The 19,909-nt window shown below is 47.6% G+C and overlaps 5 protein-coding genes across 5 annotated transcripts; 1 reads left to right on the top strand and 4 right to left on the bottom strand.

Moving 5' to 3' along the window:
- Positions 1 to 330: 330 nt before the first annotated feature.
- TRIVIDRAFT_69801 (uncharacterized protein) lies at positions 331 to 1,947 on the bottom strand (the record flags this gene model as incomplete). Its single annotated transcript, XM_014097842.1, has 4 exons — positions 331 to 384; positions 853 to 1,481; positions 1,521 to 1,847; positions 1,932 to 1,947. The coding sequence occupies 4 exons, from the start codon at positions 1,945 to 1,947 to the stop codon at positions 331 to 333; spliced, it is 1,026 nt and encodes a 341-aa protein (XP_013953317.1).
- Positions 1,948 to 6,924: 4,977 nt separating this feature from the next.
- Positions 6,925 to 7,950, bottom strand: TRIVIDRAFT_224981 (uncharacterized protein; the record flags this gene model as incomplete). Its single annotated transcript, XM_014097841.1, has 2 exons — positions 6,925 to 7,853; positions 7,926 to 7,950. 2 exons carry the CDS (start codon positions 7,948 to 7,950, stop codon positions 6,925 to 6,927), a joined length of 954 nt encoding a protein of 317 aa, XP_013953316.1.
- Positions 7,951 to 12,198: 4,248 nt separating this feature from the next.
- TRIVIDRAFT_138268 (uncharacterized protein) lies at positions 12,199 to 12,702 on the bottom strand (the record flags this gene model as incomplete). The annotated part of the gene is made up of 1 exon (XM_014097840.1): positions 12,199 to 12,702. A coding segment is annotated over one exon (504 nt), but the record flags the coding sequence as incomplete, so codon positions are not given.
- A 572-nt stretch (positions 12,703 to 13,274) lies between these two features.
- TRIVIDRAFT_193599 (uncharacterized protein) lies at positions 13,275 to 14,717 on the top strand (the record flags this gene model as incomplete). Its single annotated transcript, XM_014097839.1, has 4 exons — positions 13,275 to 13,357; positions 13,715 to 14,042; positions 14,076 to 14,360; positions 14,487 to 14,717. The coding sequence occupies 4 exons, from the start codon at positions 13,275 to 13,277 to the stop codon at positions 14,715 to 14,717; spliced, it is 927 nt and encodes a 308-aa protein (XP_013953314.1).
- A 1,680-nt stretch (positions 14,718 to 16,397) lies between these two features.
- On the bottom strand, positions 16,398 to 18,363 carry TRIVIDRAFT_50640 (uncharacterized protein; the record flags this gene model as incomplete). The annotated part of the gene is made up of 3 exons (XM_014097838.1): positions 16,398 to 17,329; positions 17,352 to 17,902; positions 17,969 to 18,363. The coding sequence occupies 3 exons, from the start codon at positions 18,361 to 18,363 to the stop codon at positions 16,398 to 16,400; spliced, it is 1,878 nt and encodes a 625-aa protein (XP_013953313.1).
- Between the last annotated feature and the right edge of the window lie 1,546 nt (positions 18,364 to 19,909).

Genomic DNA, 19,909 nt, shown 5'->3' with positions numbered 1-19,909 from the left:
GCTTGTCAACGCCGCAGTCGACAGTCTCCTGCCGTGAGATAAGCCATATACTCCTGTTTGCCCAGGCAGAACTGGGGAATTGAAGGTTCGAGGGCATAGTAATTAAGACGATTGAAGGGAATAGGCATTCCTGCGATTGGCGGCTTGTTGGTTGCGTTTTGTCACGTGCTCGATATCCACTCATTTGGTGCCTGGGCTAGGTGTAGCTTAAGTATCATGTGTGCATGGGTAGCAATTAACACTGTGATGGACATGTCCGTGCGCTTTAGATTTTACAAGAGTTTATTTGGATAGGACGGCGGTTTCGTTCTTAACTGTACTATTCCTTGTTTAAATATCAACAATGACCAAATTTTCCAACCCCCGCACAACTCTTTTCTTCTTCTAAAAAGACATTATATCTAATATTCATCAAATCGTTAATCTATAACCGAGCAAGACTCTGTGAAGAGTAGATCGCCGGAAACCCAATAGTTTAGATGCCACTATTTCATCCCAATTCAGAGCCCAGCGCCGAATTGCTTTAAGAAAGGGAAAAAGAAAAGCCAGCCAAGTACAAAAGAAAGAACAGATTGAGGGTGAATATCATCAGTATCATGAAGAGCATGAGGAATATGAGGAAAGGGATGCCAGGTTCGTATAGCATCGTAGTGTCATCACTGAGCCCATACAAAAATGAGGGAGTTGGCACATCTGTTTGTGGTAATTCAGCGACCGCTGATTTGGGGGGAAACACTGGGCCTCTGCTAGAAGCTACAGAAAAGAAATGATTCTGTCAGTCTTGTCAGCACAACTCAGCAAGCGCCTGGCGACATGGTTCCCTCATCGCACCGTCTTTTTGAAGGGCCTTACCTGTGGATCGATATCTACTATGCGCAAGCCCCCGTACGCCGGTTGATCGTAGGTATAAATTCCATCCAGGTCTTTCAAGTCTTGTTTCGTAACTCGGAGTTGCTTCGGATCTTTAAAATAGTTCATAATTGATCGAGGATTCCTCTTCCCAAAACGAACGGAGAAGTAGCTCTGCTCTTTCTCCTGAGCAGCCTCATGTCGAAGGCCTAAAATATGGCCAAGCTCGTGGGCTAAGATATTGGCTAAGCAATCGCGCTTTCGGAGACTCAACGGGTACACAATTAACTTGCGCGACGACGATTTCGTTGGGAAGAAAGAGCGGGCATAAGGCTTTCTGCCGTCGTCGTCGTCGTCGTCGGTATCGTCGTAGTCGTCGTTATATATAACTGCAAATGTAGCCTGATCATAGCGGCCAACTTGCTTAAAGCTCGCACCAACGCCTTCCCACATGTCGGTTGCTGCTTTCATGGCATCTTCTATTAAATTCGCGAGAGGTTCTGGAAAGGATTCTTTGTAAATGACATAGCTGAGCTTAGAACCTCTGCGCCAGCGTAGTATTTTGTATTGCCACCCGAGGCACACCTCAGCACATCCATGTCCTTCGGTGATGCACTTATACTTGGCATTAGCTGTGAGACCGAGATGGAGCATTCGTCAAATGATGTTACCGGCCCTGGCGATATATGTATTGGGCAGGACATCTTCAACTTGTTCGCTATCGATGTCCAACTCCAACTCAAAGCCGCGATGAGGGAGAGTTTGGTCATCACCAGGCAACCAAGGCTGCAAAAAGTCGGGGGAAGGGCCCGAGGCGTCTTTATTTGCTTTGCAGCCCTCTTCATCGATGGTGCTGTCACGGGCATTGAGGCTTTTGATACTCGTCTTATCGGTAGAAGTATCCCCATGAGCAAAACCACTTCTATCAAGTGGTCCATTATGGTCGCCAATGCTAGCACTATGGCATCCAACGGACGACAATTTAGTCACCGTATCCCCTAATATTCATGGAAGTGTTTGATTAGCACATGCTCTCTAAGCAGCACAGCTTCATTGGTGATGGAGGGACACACTCATCATACCTGGGAGAGCTGCCATTGTTTCTGTCGAAGGAGACGGCCAAAATGCCCAGCTGCCGCAGCGCCTGCCTGCCGCCAATCGACTTTCTCAGCTGATTTAGATTAAGAGGTAGAGGGCTACGCCTTGCTCTTGCTGGGTGTTGATATTTCGGTGATGTGTGATGTGGAAAAGCCAGAGCATTGCTCAATTTGGGGCAAGCATCTCTTCTTAAATATTTTTTGACAACACAGCCATGTGGCCCCCGCGATGTGTATACATATCACAGAGGGAAGAAATTCGACAGTTCATCACTTTGTGGGTGCTTGCGGCTACAATATCGCAAGATTCAACAAATTACTTTGGGCAAGGGGGGTTGAACTGCCTCGCTCGTACGAGTTCAAGATTGACGTAAGGCCGCATACTATCAATATCGTACACGGTGGAACCTTCTTTCCTGCGTACCAATACTAGCGCATTGTATCGTAAGGTGGGTAGGTATGTAGGCAGGTAGGAGTGCCAGCAATTAATACACCCGTGACGATACTCAGCGGTTGAGCGCTTAGGTCTGTAGCTTCGCAGGATTTGGTATGTGTGGGCCGGATGTTCCTCTCACACCAGTCACTGGGATGTTCAATGCTGCACTGAGACTGGAATGTACATCTAGGTATGTAGGTACCTATATGCCCCAGGTACAACAGGCTCAATGTAGCACCTACTGTATCTAGGTATTAAGGAGAGGGATGATCCCATATGAAAGCCCCGGACCCAACAGCTTCCATTTACCTCGGTGCTAATAATGCCCAAATAGGCAATGCATCCTCGTTCCTTACTACCTGTATTTACCCATGCATTCGATTCTAGCGGCATCAATCGACAGTTACTTAACAATCTCGCCTGGCTGCAGGTGCCTTCAAGTGTAAGGCTGTGAGGCCCCAAGGCACTGTACACGCCTGACAGAGAACATGAGGGCACACCCGCTTGTCCGATTATCCGAATCAATGAGAACTTATCCCAGAAAAAACTTAATAAATTAATCAAACATCTACGTACTCCGAGATCTACCTGTTACGCAATAAAAAAGAGTGAAGAAGGGAGAGAATGAATAAAAAAGTACAGGTGTGTGCTCCCTCCCTTGGATGTAGTTCAAGTATCCCATCTGAGGGTCCGACACGCGACAGATCATATCCATTGATATGTAGGGCTGGGCTGCTAGTGAAGCGAAATGTGAAGAACTCAGCCAAGAAATCAATGAACTTGGTGTGACCTGGGGCTCTGTGGTCCAGTCAATACATACCTTGTGAGCCCAACCGGAAACCCAATGCAACATCTACGATAAGGTCCACACCAGCGTCACTGCGCAAGTATTTAGCCACTATGTCTAATTGGCACTAATCACCGCCAACGCATTCAAAATCAATATTAATGTACGGAGTAACTGATGCTGTACAGGTGCTGAAGGAATCAAGTTTTGAAACGCATAGCCCAAGTGGCGTAACACAGTTCTGTGCAGCCAGTACCTTGATTTGGCTCCGGGCACAATCTGACGGCCCTTAGGCAACTATTGAAATCAGGGTCTAGTGACCAGTTACCAATGGATCACGCATGCTCAAATTGGGTGGAGGGGCTCTGAAGTGTCTGCCGGCTATTGGACGAGCCCGCATAGGAGGGACCAGGCGGCGGCCTCTTGGATATGCATTCAGTGAAGGCATGGATGCTGCTTGATCAACCTGCCTCAGTAACCACGATAAAAAAAGGGGGGGTAGGGGAGTCCCTATATTGACAGCATCTTGTTTTTCTTTTTCTTAATCCCCTGCTTCGTTTTGTTCTTTACATGTTAAATTTGATCAGCGTTGCATGTGGTATAGAATACATGTAATCTTCCAGTAACACTGCGGCTGCTATCGTTGCATTAGTACCTGTAAGTTAAGCCTTATTACAGGATTCAACTCTGAACATGTATTTAATCTCCTTTTCCCATTTCTCCCCTGCTCTGTCTTAGAATTAGACTATAAGCAGTTAAATCAACCGGCTTATACCTTTTCCTAGCTCTTGCGATTAACACATGTAATGATGTGTTTACCCTACACCTATCGTGGCCCTGTGGGGTTTGTCCTTCTCCTCTGTTACTTCAGCCTTTGTGAGATAATTGCTGGGTATCCTTAACGAGAGTGTACCGTTTCAATACTCCTAAGGAAATATAGCATTCAGGCCTTCTTGGAAACGGCTTGGCTTGTGAGAGCCCGTGAGTTGCTGTATTGCGTCAACGCCTCTTTCTCTTATAAGGGTTCGACTACCCAAGTAGAGTTCAACGTCGTGACAAGACGCGAAGGAAAGATGTTTTATTTACTAATTTCTTGCCTCAAGGAGATACCTATGCAGATACTTGCATTTATAAGTGCATCTAGAGAGCCTTTTCGCAAAGGTGCCCGCCCGCCCAACCAGTGTCCGAATGGTTAACGCGGCCCCGTCTGGTAATACTATTGGCTTCAATCTGCTTGGTGCTGAGAAACTCTTAGACTATCCAGGCATGGTTCCGCAGACTGGGGCGTCAAGTTCCCGGTGCTATCAAAATTACACGCGTGTACTTGAATTGTATGGATTTTTCCATGTCCAATATTTCCACCCTGAGGCGGCATTTCCAACACATTATAATAAAATACAATGTCCGCCGACGGTTAGGTGTTTTCCATTGCCACGGCAAGTGATATATGATCACGGAGATGAGGTATCCGGCGGAATCGCTGATACCCAGGCGTTTCGTTAGCATAGGTATATTTTCATCGATACACGGCGTTATGAACAAGGCAAGGCCTTACTCGTTATATTGGAGAGGTCCACCATTGTCCCAATCTTTCGCTCCTTGGTCTGATTGCAACTCGTCGCCCGCTTGCCGTGGGCTGATGTGAGCGAGGGGCATGTAGGCTTAGATTAAGCAGAATGGTGCTGGGAGTGGCCAACTTCATGTGCTTGCTAACTTCTGCTTTCTCCTGTCAGTCGGATACTTATTTTGCGCCATAGAAGAGGCAGAAAATACCGCTGGTATCATGTTAGAAGATCGTGTTTTCTTTACGTGTGACAAGAAGCAATCATAGTGTCTTGGCAAGGGCAAGCCCTCTCTCTTTACACCTGCATGTCTCTTGTAGGATACATATACACCACGCTGAGTACCGGCGCATATGGGTGGCCAAATGTCGGCAAAATAAAGAGTTTTAAAACTTTTGCATCTCGGGCCGCGAGAGATCTTGGATGATCACCGTTCCAGATGCGATGCTTCTCTACCTAGGATTAGCAGGCTTATACACCTAGAGGGTCAGATACACGATACAAACGGGACCGACGAATAGCGCGAAGAGAGCACGACCCAAACTGGCGGATTCGAACTGCCATTAGCGGGTGAAATCGAGATGGATACCAGGTAGTAGATGTATTGGACGGGAGGGCCTCTGCGGACATAGGTAGGGATATAAGGTAGGGACATTACTATTCAGAACTACGGGTTTTGAAACCACATATCAAGCAAATCTCGCGAGTGCTCTGCGTGGCTTGCCCAGAATAAGCTTGATAAATTGGTAAACAAAGGTACTGGTGCATCGTGAAAGTTGACGGATCCTACGGAGTCGTACTTTCGGCATCATTCAAGCTACTCAGGGCACTTATTGGTTCGGATCTTGTCGTGCGCCCCCCATGCATTCGAAAACACATACATAGCCACCGCCTCATAGTTGAGTATCTTTGGGCATCTAAGACTGAAAGCTTGGATGGTGACCGAATCGTTGGTATGCGATCCAACTAAGAAGAAAAAGAGCATGACACATATTATCCACTGCCCCTCTACGACCCCTCCGTGACCCCCGGCCTCTCTAAGAATGCCTCCCGTCCCGCGACGCGTACCTACCTTAGCACCGTATTAGGTGCCTATTGCCATCAGTGGGTTCTGCTCCGTCCCAACTTGCAGGTAACGTATTGGAACGGGATGTATGTGCCTTCAAGTCTCCGCTTTCTTCTGATGCTTTCATGGGTTCAATGTTGTCAGCTGACCATTACTGTCATTACTAATAAAATTAGGAGCAGGACTCATGTAGCTTGAGTTCGGCTCAGAGCTTAGCTACTATTACTTGGTATTGGCATTCGACTCAGCCTAGGTTGCGTCCATTTTAGATTCATAGGTACCTAACTTACATAGCTGACATTCAACTCAGTTGCCAGCTTTAAGGTCGCACGCATGTGAAAAAATTAGCGCTGGCGCTTCCTCTCGACCCTTCGAGTTCCTTTATTTACCTACCAACCGGCTTTTATTTGATATGAGGTTCCAGAAATTACTACAATCCTTCATGTACCTGCATGTTTAGTTGTACATCTACATACCCCTGAAGTCCATAGCAATCATTACCTTAGTAGGTACTGTGTATTACTAATTTGGCTATTGGTGTAGCGGCCACACAACCCTCTCGCCCAGAAATGAGAAAAGGAAGGAGAACTTGGAAGAAGCATAAAAAGAGTAATCAACGATTCACCTACGAAACTGTAACGCGCAGATATCGGCACATCTTCTTCGTCTCACGGTTGCTGAATGACGGCAATTGTTTCACCATACCTGTACCTTACCCAGGCACCAAATAACTGTTAGGCTATAAATTGGAGAATCAGGATTACTCTATGGAGAAAAAACTACTCAAGACAATATCCTAGACGTCGCCGCCTATTTGCTTTTAATCCTAACCAACATCCTACTTCAGAACCCGCTATCAAATCAACCCCAAGAATGAAGAAATGGGGAAATGCTAAATATGAAATGAAATGATAATAAGTATCATGAAGAGCGTTAAATGTGTAAAGAAAGGGATGTCGGTGCTGCGCAGCACTGTGATATGAACGCGCAGCCGATAAAAGCATAGGCAGGTCAGTATAGGAATGCATTACTTCAATGTTCCAACGGCAGCCGAGTTGACGGAAACCACTGGGCGGCTGCGGGAAAGTGCAAAGAAGATGCTTTTGTCCTGGCTGTTTTGGCACGGTTTAGAAAGAAGACCGGCGGCTTAGTTTGCTCGTCGCATCGCTAGCCCTGCTATCATTGCTAAACCTGCATGCGTGTAGTGTTGGATCGATCTCACGTATAGGTAGCCCCTTATACTCTTCTCGATCGTAAGAATAAAAAGATCGCAGTTCTTCGAGATCTTTTTCGTGGACTTGAAGTTGTTCCGGATTTTTTGGGACCATAACTGACTGATCATTTTTGCTTCCGAAGCAGACAGAGGGATAGTTCTTTTCCTCATCATCGGTATCGGGATAGGCATCGGTATACTCATGTCGAAGGCCAAGAATATGCCCAATCTCATGGGCCAAGATATTAGCCAGGTAGCTTGCTTTGAGGAGGCCCGACTCGTAGATGAACAATTTGCGCGACTGTTCGTTCGGGAAGAAAGCGGAAGCATAAGCACGTCTTTTGCGGTCACTGTATAGGACGGCGAATGTGGCTTGATCGTTGCGTTGAACTTGCTTAAAGCTCACGCCTATACCTTTCCACATACTAATTGCTTTTCTCATAGCTTCTTCCACTAACGACAAGAGAAAAGTTGGAAAAGTCTCGTGGCAAATAACGTAGGTGACCTCAGACCAGCAGGACCAGCGTGCTATTTCGTTATCCCACCCAAGGCGTATATCAGTACATCCGTGGCCTTGGGTGATGCAATTATATATGGCAGTTGCAATTTGAACATGAATAAGTTCTTGGAGAATGCGTCTAGTAGCATCTTTGCTTGCATCGTCATCGATGTTGCCATCATCGGTTGATGTATCGCCACGATCAGTAGGAGGGGTCGATACGCTCGTCATCTCCTCTGAGGACGAGCAACCGCTTTCGTGAAGCATTGCTGCAGTTCCGTTGTCACCGTCAATGGCATTGCAAGCAACTAAGGATGCTGGGATCGAGGTGCCCTTCATGATAACTGTAACACAAGCATTTAGTTAGCACATGGCCAAATGTTATTATATGCAAGACAGGGATATGCTCGACATACCAAGACGCTCCGATGCTATGCTCATCGTTACGGTGGCTTGAAGGCTCTCGAACGACGTTGGTAGTTTGTGAGCAGTCGGATTGAGTTGAATTGGAGCGAGCAATAGATGCAAGCAGTGTGAGTGATATGACTTGGTCGTCTTGCTCTGCAAGATGATTAATATGCTGTTCGGTGATGAGAAGAAGCCAGAGCATCGGTCAACTCGGGGCAAGCATCCCTTTTTATGTCTCCATATCTTCTTACAGCGCAGTCAGGCGCAGGCATACATGCACCTGACACTTTACCCTCTGCACAGTGGGCACCTCATCACTTGATGGCAGCACCCGTGTGTGGCGTCTGCTCGCGCTCGCCTGCAATCTTGAGCTTGCAGCCATCGTCCGTCCAATCTCATCAACACTTGATGGCCTCTGTATGACACTAGCGTCATCTTGAGGTATGAACCCTGTAAGGCACTGCAGTAGCGTCGGTTTGAGGCTGGACCCTAGACGCCAGCACTGCCGTAGCGTCGACTTGAGGTGCCTGGTTCTTTGAGATTTTCAGCGCCCCTGACAGCAGAGTCGACCCTTGTATGCCTGCCTATGTACTTACATGTATGGATGTTTGTTGTTCAAAACAAAACCTACAAGGAGTCCAAGGCTACATGTACTGTGCATACAGGTACCTACTAGGTCAAGGTGTTCCATTGCAAAAATGCAAAATAACAGAGCCCGGATTTGCATTGAAACGATTGGCGAACAGAAACGAGCAGTATGAACACATTGACTGCGCTAAATTCCTCGCAATAGTGGACATAGATGTTCTTATTGCCTCAATACATGCACATTAAGAGGTCTACCTATTTTTCATTTTCTTTTCTTTTGTTTGTTTGTTTCTGTTCTTTTCTTTTCTTTTTTTTTTTTGGGGGGGGGGGGGGGGGGGGGGGGGGGGGGGGGGCAAACTACTTACTACTGTGTCTTTTGCACTGTGTGTGCAGCTTATTAAACTACACAGGTATCGTGCAGAAATCGTGCATCGCTCCAGCTTACCGCCTTCAGACAAGCATCCAATAGATTTCGTTGATATGGCTCGGTTGCTGGTTCCGGGGCCCGCAAGGCCAGAGAGGACCAAAAGAGGTGAGTTGGGAAAAGAAGGGCAGCACAGCCCAGACTCAGCGGCGCATACTTCTACGAGTACAGTGGGGAGCCTAGCAAAAGTGAGGACCTAGCTTCACAGTGCGCCACTATATGCCTAAGAAAATTTCCAGTTGACACTCTGCAATATCTCTATTAATTCTCTGTTGAATAAATAGAAAAAGAGAAGTTAAATTATTTATATACTGCAAAATATTAGGATTTGATTTTTATTTAATTTTATACTGTAAAGCGTGATAAAAATGTATGTAAATTCTTTTCAAAATCTGCGCACAAATATCTTACTGTATTTGCGCTATAACTCCGCTATAAATTCGCTATAAGCACTGTATGCATATGATAATAGCACTATGCAATTCGTCGTCACTTCTGCTTACCTACTGTACAATAAATAGGCTTGGATCAGACGCCTCGACACCCGTGCGACTTCCCTGTTCATACTTGTACAACAGCGGGTGTTGTACCCCTGTTGGGCTGTTGTCGAGCAGCCCCACCGCCCCGCCGGATTCCGACGGACCCCCCTGTTGGTTGTGCTGGTGTTGCACAGCGACCAGACCCAGCGCTAAGTACTAGTTGCGTTCTCCGTGCCGTCGATGGGCCGCGGCACTGGAGCGAGCGTGACGGAAAGGGAGGATGCTGACGCAACGTAGAAATTTCGAGTTGGCAAAAAACGCCTATCACTCTGCCAATCGAGTGACGGATGCCACTGCTTCCGTCTGCCGTGCCGCGGCGGCTGGCCCAGCTCCAGGCTCGCGTCTCTGGCACGAGAAAAGAAAGCAGGGTTCCGCCCAGCCTGCCACATCCAACTGCAGAGCATCGTCATGGACGCTCGAAATTAGCCCCAGTCATCTTGGTGTTCCCAGAACAGATTTACCAAGGTACCAAGGTTCCTTCCAGAAGCAGGCCCCTGATTCTGCCACCGCCTGCTGAAGGCCGTTAGAAGCTCTCTGCAATGTATCGAGACGGCTATTATCAGTGGCTGACTGTGGCTGCAACAAAGGCAAAATCAACCATCTTCAAGTACCTTACCGGGAATCAGTGGTGCTCTACAACCTTAGCAGAATAAGCTAGGCTTGTAAAGATTGTAATGCTAATTCGTTTTGCAAGGTTTGCAGAATCTGCTAGGCTTGCAGTCTGAAGCGAGGTTAAGCGATAGCTTCTGGTTGGCTTATTTGTGGATGAGGAAGTGTACTTTTGAATTGTATTACGGCTATAGCGAACTATTTTATTCTTAACCTCTCGCCTAAACCATAGCTAATCCAGCCCGCAACCATCAGCTATCCGATCGCTATCAGCCATTAGCTAAATCCACTAAGTCCGCCAAACTCCCTCTAGCATAGCGGCGTGCGGCGTCGGATGTGTGGAGCGGTATCATATGCAGTAAGATCTAGTGTACTGATATATTAGTGCAGCGATATTGCTGGATTGTATACGCTGATTGACTAACCTTTTGATGACTTGGATGTTGGCGGTTGCGTTAATTGAAATGGAGATGAAGGAAATTTTGGCGAAGGAAAGGCCTGCTGTTGCCTGAGGCTGCTGAAAAAGATACAGAATAGTGTACAAATAAACGACCTAGCAATACGCGAGCTCGGTAAAAGCAAAAGCGATAGAGGTATTTCCTATAGTACATACTATAGAGGGTACATCTAGTCTGCAACCTTTGCAACATCTGCAAGTCTAGTAATATTTGCAAGCCTAAGGGCCAAATTGCAAGCCTTCCACCCACCCAGCAAGCCTAGTCGACTTACACCAATTCCCCCTAAGGTAGGTACAGGTACCTAGCCCCAGCCTCAGCTACCGCGAGCAGTCCATGATCAAATTCGTGGCTCGTCTTCCCGAATGGCGTACATAAATGTATAGAAAGTACCTACATGGTGAAGAATTTTCGATTAACACTACGGCTGTTAAGGTTGCATTGGTAAGCTGAATCCTCTGCACAAGATCTACCTCTGTATTCAGCCTTCTCTTCCAGCTTCTTTCCCATCCTATCTTCAATAGAATCGGATTGCAAGCAGTGACATCAACGGGCTGGTAGCTTTTGTTTCGGCACCCGAGACTAGCGACAATGCGTCTACCTAGATACCCTGCGCCCTTTTGCGGCCGTGGGTTTCACCCTTTTCCTCTGTTGTTACAGCCCTTGTGAAATGAGTGCCGAGCAGCTCCAATGAGAGGGTTCAACCGCTCCCATAGTAGGAAATATGGTATTCAAAGCATCCCAGAAACGGCTCGGCCAATTGGCGCCAGTGAGTTGCTGTATCACACCAATCTCTCACTTAACATCCTAGTGGCCCTTCAGCTGGTATAGCGAATGTCTCCTTATCTATATCATACACTGGCTTAAACCTCCATATCTGTTAACCTACAATTTCGCATTTATAGGCATGCCAACTATGAATCGTCTCACTTCTCTTACGTTATATCGCTTCCTCGCCTTACGGCTGGTGGATGATTGAGTTGAGTATTACATGTACCTGGTATCTATCATCTACAATATATTGGACGATGGCCACGCTACTACTTTTCACGCAAACATCAAGGGCGGTCAGATGTTACCATGGTCTCATCCATTGTAAGTGCATGAATTCTCAATTAATAGAAAGATGGTCGAACAAGAAATAGAAAGGAAGAAGAATTTTTTTTTTTGCCGTAAGCCCGAAAACAGTAGCCCAGATGTCAGTGTAGACAGTCCTGTATCCCTCCCAAGATGTTGCTTCAAAACCAAGTATCCATATGGATTAACAGGCACATAAACGCCCTAGCCAAAGTTAAAAAGAAGAGAAAAAAAGAAGAAAAAGAAAAGAATGAATGAATGAAAAAAGAAAAGAAAAGAACAGGAAAGGAAAAATGGTATGAACAACATGAACAATATTTAGTACCGTCGTGTGAGCAACTCCACATACAAAATGGACAAGTTAGAATGTTCTTCTGTCAGCAATGGCTTATTTGACTCAGATCAAAGAGGTTGCGAGACGGATAAAAGTTCATGCCTACCAGTCCTTTCAGGAGAATTCCAGAAAGAGACTGGAGCCAGCGGGTTAATTTCTTTGCTGCATGACTGGTACTGTAGCGCCGCTGAAGGTGTAAAGATTCGGAGAGATGTCAATGACGGATAGCCCTTTATACACTGGCTGGTCGTATGCATAAACCTCTTTCAATCCTTCGAGGTCTTGTTCGCTAACTTTCAGTTCGCTCAGATCCTTGTAGTTCATAACCGACTGAGCATCCTCGCTTCCAAAAAGAACAGAAGGAAAATGCGGTTCCTTGATATGAGCAACTTCATGTCGAAGGCCTAGAATATGACCAACTTCGTGGGTCAAGATATTTGCTAGGTGTTTTTCATTACCCTCAGAGAAGCTCAATGGGCATATGAGCAATTTGCCTGGTGAAGCCTTGGGAAAGAAAGAGGAGGCATAGGTGTTGTCTTCTTGGCTGTTGTCGTAAATGACGGCGAACGTGGCTGGTTCATGGCGCTCCACTTGCTTAAAACGAGCACCAATACCCTTCCAATTAGACGTCGCTCTTCTCATAGCATCTTTCACCAAGGTCACCGAGTCCTCTGTTGGGAAGCTCTCTTCGCAAACGACATAACTAAGTTCTGAGTCCTTGCACCAGCGTGATATTCGAATACCCCAGCCAACACGCACCGCAGCACATCCATGTGGCTGGGTGACGCATTTATGCTTGGTATGTGCTGCGATTATGGCGGTGCCATCAATCTTGGTGCTAGACAAGGGGTTTCCAGTGTTGGTCCCCTCTTCGTCTTCTATGTTCAGTTCTCGGTCGTAGGGGAGCGGAGTTCCGCTGTGAGACGGCACGTCGGGCCAAGGGAGTGGGAGTATGTATCCAATGGCGGTTTCACCAGCCTTACTCTTCGCATCTTCGATGTTTCCATCGTCGGGGTTGAGGTCTGTGATGTTCGTCGCATCAGTTGATGCATCACCATGATCAGTAGCATGAGCCAAGGCGCTCATCCCCTCTTCCGAGGACGAGCAATCGGTTTCATGGAGTCCCACGCCATTGCCATCATTTCCAATGCCATGATCGCTGCCATTGCCATGGCAATTAACCAAGGCCCATGGTTCTGAGGTATCCCGCATGATGTCTAACACGCAAGGGTATGGTTAGCGGACGTTTCAACTGACACACGCCATAAAAGATCATTACGGGCAGGAGAGGGATGTATTCGTCATACCGGACATTGTCTTCATCACCAGAGATGACTCGGAGGCTGTCATTACTCTTCACCTGGTTGTGGCTAGTCGAATTGGGTTGGTTTGGATTGAGCAGCAACGTGCTGGGGTAAGACGTCGCCTTATTTTTGCTAGTCAACCCTTGATCTGCCAAAGGGCTCAGGGTGGTAGATCCAAGAAGAAAGGCAATGCTGGTGATGTGCGATAAAAAAAAGGCCAAAACATGATTCAATTTGGGGGAGGCATCTCATCTTATATCTTCTTACATAGCTCCCATCTAGGAAATATACTTGGTATCAGGCCAAATTGGACCCGGTGGGGCAGGTACCGACAAGGGTGTTCTTGACAGGGGTCTCGAAGTACCTCAAAAATCGCATTTTCTATGATTTTCTGTTGACCTGTTGTTTTTCCTGTTTTTCAGCGCATCGTTTAGCAGGCTTTCTGCTAAGATAGCTACCCCTAGGAGACCTAATACAACCAGAGATCAACGTCGCGATATTAAGCTGATGTACCGGCTTGGCTATACACAAAATGCTATTGGGCTAGGGTTACAACTATCGGAAGATCAGGTCCGGTATGCTATTTCGCACGACGAAACGCCAACCAAGCGTTCCGGTCGGCCAAGCAAGTTGAACCAAGACCAGCTTGAAGAGCTAGAGGCGTTCGTTACGGCAAGCAAGGCCAATCGGCGGATGCCCTATAGCAAGATTCCCGCTGCCCTTGGTTGGAACGTTGGGGAATACTGTATTCGTCACGCGTTACGGAAGCTTGGCTACAACCGCTGCGTTGCCAAGGTCAAACTACCCATTAGCGAGAAGAATCGTTAGCTTCGGCTGGATTGGGCACTGGAACATCGCGACTGGACTCTTGCACAATGGGCTACGATCCTTTGGTCTGATGAAACGTGGGTTTCTCCCGGCATCCATAAGAGAATTTGGGTAATAAGGAAGCCCGGCGAAGAGCTTAATCCGACCTGTATTGTTGAGCGGTTGCGGAAGAAAGGCGGTTGGATGTTTTGGGGTTGTTTTTCAGGCCTTGCAGACAAAGGTCCTTCGTTATTCTGGGAGAAGGAATGGGGATCGATAAAGCAGATCTCTTACTGTGAGAGAATCGTACCTTTGATCTACGGCTGGATATAACTTCATCCAACCCACCAGCTGATGTAAGATAACGCGTCTTCTTACGCCGCTGAAGATACCCGTACTGAGCTTGCTGCCCGGGGCGTTAAGATTATTTAGTGGCCACCCTATAGCCCTGATCTCAACCCTATAGAAAATGTGTGGAATTGGATGAAGGACTGGATACAGGAAAACTACCCGCAAGAGACTATGGGTTACGATAGGTTACGGGTCGCTGTGCAAGAGGCCTGGAACGCTGTGCCAGTAGAATTTTTATACAATCTATTGGCTATAATGCCGGCCCGTTGCGAAGCAGTAATTGCTGCAAACGGCCTACATACAAAATACTAGGTGTTTGTTTTCTTCCATAACGTCAGTTAAACTAGCCTAGATACAAAAAATTGCGTTAAAAAACCCCTTGTTGATACCCGCCCCACCGGGGCCACTTACCCTTGATACCAAGTACTGTCCCCTCGATGGGACCTGGCCGGGAGCCCCACTAAGGAGCCCAACATTCTGTGGGTCTTCTGAGCTGTCCAGGCGCCCATTGGACAAAGTCAAGCAGCGGTCCCGCTGCTCCGACGATTCAGCGATTCCATCAACCTAAACCCTTCGCCCCCAAGTTCTATGGCATGACACCTCTTGCTGGATTGCTGTGCTGTTCTCTTGCATTACCCTGCAAATACGAGTACAAGCACGATGCCTACATATATTTTAGGTCCATGTATTCTTAGCGCCTTTAGGTCGGATCTCAGCCGCCTTGTTAATGGGAAGCTCGACGGTATCCAAAAGTCAATGCCCTGCCCTTGGAGATGAGATGCGGCACAGGTACCTTCCCTGTACTGGATACCCGGTCCAGGCTCAAACCACGCGGCGTGGGAAGCAGCGTTGCGTACTTTGTACTTCTCCATACCCCTTACCCCGTACTTGCCCGTACTACAGAGTACATGTACCTTGGCCTGCTGGGGAGTGACAGGGAGCCACCGCCGAGCAAACGCGGGGACCTTGCCATGTGTGGTGTGTGGTCCACGCGATGCGTCTTTGCAAGGCACCTCCTCGTACATATATGAGGGACTTGAGCCTGGTGCCTTACAAAGCCTTGCTGGGGCGGCCCTCGCTGACAAGACGGCACTCGCCTGCTAGGATGCTTCGGGTAAGACGATTCGGCTTTGGCTTCTGGTACTCCGTACTGTGGTGCCAACTGGCGGGTGCCCTATGCAGCCCTGCAGCCTCTGTCCAGGATCTCGTCGCATACACACTAAGCTTTGGGCTGACACAGGTTCTTGTTGTTGATAAAGCGGCATCTATCCATTTGCTTACTGCCAATCTCGCCAAATATAGGTACATTAATTAGCGTTGCTGTGTAGTTAGTTGGAGGGGTGAGGAGTGCAAAAGCTGTGACAAGCCCATCTCGTCCAGCAACAAGGAAACCGCATTGAGAAGCGTACATCGAGGTGCGGAAAGAGTTGCTTGAGGAACAGACCAGGATGAGAGCAGACCAGCGGGCTATGATGGAAAAACGGATCGCTATGCAAAATGAGCAGACGAAGATGGCGGAGGACCTGACTGCCATCCGCAAGGCACTGGAGGACGGAGACAAGCCGACGCCGCAGATGGGGCTGGACTTGGCAGCCATACGGGCGTCTTTGGAGGAAAAGGCAGGGTGCCGCCAGAAACGCAAGCTCACATACCTAGGTACTCAACGGAGGAACATGTAGGCGGCTCTGCCTCGGCTTTCCCCGGACATCACGACGGGAAAAGATCATATCAGGAACGTCTTTGCATATAGCGTTGACAATACTACCGCACCATAGTAGTTGCAAAAATCCTATTCGAATCATGTCGCCTTCTAATCTAGCTATGTACCTCCTCTACCCTCTTAAAACTCGACATATATGTGCCACCAGAAGAAGACCAGCTCTACTTTGTGGTTTTTTATGTCTAAATATAATCTCCATCCTCACTTGTTGGGTTGTCTCCCAAAGTCACAGCTCCCACACAAGTTTCTCCGGAATACATTGTCACGGTGTGCTACCCGTAATACTGCTGGACAAGGGCGTCGACTTCAGCATTTAAATCCATGAGCTCCTGTTGCAGTGACTCGAGATCGGTCTCCGGTCCAAAGCTATGCATCAACAGATCGATATCCAATGAGTTTAGGTCTACGAGATTCGAAGTCAAAACATAATCTTGTTGGGATGAATCGCTCCCCTCACCCAAGCCCCATTCGGTAGGCTCATTCTCCAGGATTATCTGCGTAATTGGATCAAACACCAAATCTTTGAGCAGCACATGGCGATATATAAAGGTTCCATTAGACTCGAAAATCTCTTCCTGGGTCTCCATAAAGGGGATAACGTTGTACGCGAGGGTCGAATGCGAGTGTTTCTGGGCCACCTCGCTCCACTTGGCGATGATCCGCGTCTGAGCCACCATCTTTCCGCGACAGCTCCTCCAAACGATACTGGCTCGACTGTCTTTATAACTGTACCGGAAGATGTATGCGCGACTGTCCTGCTCGTTAAGACAGGTACCCCAAAGTTCCATGACTTCTAGTTGGGGAAGCGACATAGCCGCTTGAGCTGCGAGAATTACCAGCGATTCGAAATCTCTTCTGCTTCTGTCTGAACTTGAGAGCGCACATCGCAGGATTACACGTTTTAGGGAGCTTTCAAGCATCGTGGGTGATTCTCCCAGTTCAATAATAGACCGAAAAAAGGCGGCCGTGTCCATCTGCCATGGCGGGCAGAACTGCTCTAGTCGTTGAGAAAGCGTTGCCATCTCCCGAGGCAAGTAGGCTTGGGCATACGGGGAAATTTCAAATCTGACTTCTTCAAGGCCATCCCAGCGCTCAAATTTAGGGATTTCCCACTGCGTGAAGGAGAGTTGGCGCAATGTTTTCGGCAGGGAGGGTAGTAAGTGCGACTGAAAGTCTGTTAAAGGGGCGTTAGCTTCATCAGATACTCACTATAAAGACTGGTCTACGTTCCATACCTTGATCAAAGGAAAGTTGCTTACGAGGCTCCTGGGAAATAGTCCTCTCGAAGCGGAACCACTCCAATGCCACAAAGCTTCGACCTAGTAGTCGAGACAGCGTCCATACGTGAATGTTCCTGCGAAACTGTCTGCGCATGACCAGTCCCTTGACGATAGGCACGGCCGGAAGATTCTTGTATGGACTGATAAAACGGCCTCGCTCATCCTTTTGTGGTTCTAGATGGAGCGGAGTTCCCTGCACCCTTTTGACATGTCCATTGTCCAACGGCGGAGGGTAGTCGCGAAAAAAATGATGGTTGAACGGATCAGCAATGTTCGTCCGATGGAAATCAACTATACCAGGTGCAAGATCTAGGTCTTCGGCGTAGTGAAATGGATAGTTGTCTTTGATTTCGCATCGATTAAACCAATGCTCTGTATCGCTGGGCGAGGAAGCAGACAACATCAGTGCCAGTCCCTCTGTTCCATGCCGCGCGGGATCCCAGAGTTTGAGAGTTTCTAGTAAGGACTGAATACAGGTTGTGAATATCCTGTTGTTGCTACGAGGGTCGGTTAGCACTAAGGCACACTTATATCAGAGCAGGACATATAAATGCCAAACATACCAATACTGTGTTGCCTCATCCTCCGGTTCGTCACAATCGGGACACTCGTACTTTGAGAGCTGAACCCGAAGCCAGAGCTTTCGGATATACCCTAACCGAGTGTCATCGCGTCTGACGATTGCATGAAACTCGTTGAGAGAGTCGGGGTCAAGAACAAGACGTCGAAATGTACGAGTCTCAAAGAAGACCTGCCATTCCCGGCACACTGCAGCGAAGCGAGCCACCTTTGAGGAGCCCGGGCTGTTGTATCGTCTCTCAGAGATGGGCAATCCCACCAAATTGAGTATCATTTGGCGTACTTCAACTGGCAATATAGCCCACGAAGCATCCTTGGTTATTGATGACCGTCCGACCTGCATGGGATCGGTCGCCACATTCATCGCGACGGGAGACATGGTAGATGGCGAATGTTTCTGGAGCTATTGAGTTGGAGATGGTTTGTTGTGGAATAATAAAATGGAAGAGATTCTTGCGCAAGGTAAGATGTTTTTAACTCGTTCCATCGAATTTTATATAGAGTTCATGACTCATTGCTAGATAGACTTACCTCAAGTCTGTGGCGCTGAGTTGAGTTCAATCCTTATCATGACCCTCTCAAACAGAGTTCAGAGTTGTTGCCAGGCAAAGTTTCGACCCTTTATCTGCTTCAATGGAGCCATCCGGAGTCACCTAGCACTCTGGACTTATCCCAGATCATGACACCCTGCTCACTTAGGTTCATAGTGGATGAAAGTAACAAGAAGGTTGGCGGTACTGGGAAGACGAACTCTCTGGTGTGCTATAAAAGAGGGGGAAATAGCTGGCTGTCTGACGAAAATACGTGCAAACAGACGAGTGGCTTGACCAAGGAGTAGTTACACAGATACACGTGACGACTCAACAGGAGGGAATGGCTAATCCATAGCCTCAAGTTGGCCAACCAGAATCCCATGTCTCCTACTCGCAATTCAAAGCTTGGTACATGTAGGTTCTTGTGTAGTGGTAGTAGCATACATGTATACTAGAGGAATATATCGACGGTAACAGATTCTCCAGCAGCCATGTATCTACTTGAAAAATGGTGATAGAAGATCTTTCTTCTGCGTCTTACTACGGCACTTGAACTCCTCGCAGACTATGACGCTGGATAACCAACGTTGCAACAAAGTATGCTATAATACCTACCGCGTTGCATAGTGACAAAAGATGGACTGCTGAAACTGCACGTATAGATAGGTAGCATCAAGTAGCTCTGGAAAGTCGAACATGTACAGAAGAGCAGAAGCGGGGCCACTGAAAGCTCCTAGGAGTGAGGGTGCCTTGGCGCCTAAAACCAGGTACAGCAGGTTCGCAATCGATAAGACCCGCCATCAAAACAGCACAACCTAAGAATTTTTTCCCTCTCAGCGAATTTCTTCTCCTCTCTCCCCTCATAATGCATCGTCTACACAGCTGGAGGACAGCTTTATTCAACGCCGACTCAAAGCTCAAGACTTTTTCTCAAGTCTGAAATACGCCTAAGTCAGCATCACGGTAGGATTTCGTCTTCTCTTTTTTCTTTTGTTCTCGTACGTGATCCGCAGCGCATCCATGCCAGCCACTCAATTCCTTCCACGAGTCTCTCTTCCAGGCGCGCCGCGTCTTGCGTTTGCGCCTGGAAGGGCTGGCGTATCGATTGCAGACGGGGTTATCTCGATAATCTCGCCTTCAGCTCTGCTGCAAGACGAATGGACCTTCATAGTCCATGCCGATTTGATTTCCATCTGGGAATGCAGCTCACCTCGGCGTGGCTCCTAGCGTTCCTACATTTGCTTACTGTACTTGCTTCTGTGATTGAACGCGTATCAACTATTTAGAGACTCATATGTAAGGATGCATTAGTACTGCTGTATGTATGGAACACCGTGCCGTGTTATCCATATTCAGTGCCGTATTCGCGGGTTATAGCACTGGACCTTTTAA

The sequence above is a fragment of the Trichoderma virens genome (assembly GCF_000170995.1).
Source record: "Trichoderma virens Gv29-8 chromosome Unknown TRIVIscaffold_84, whole genome shotgun sequence".
NCBI lineage: Eukaryota > Fungi > Ascomycota > Sordariomycetes > Hypocreales > Hypocreaceae > Trichoderma > Trichoderma virens.
The sequence above is the reverse complement of the archived record's forward strand: the minus strand, read 5'-3'. Positions and strand labels throughout refer to the sequence as shown.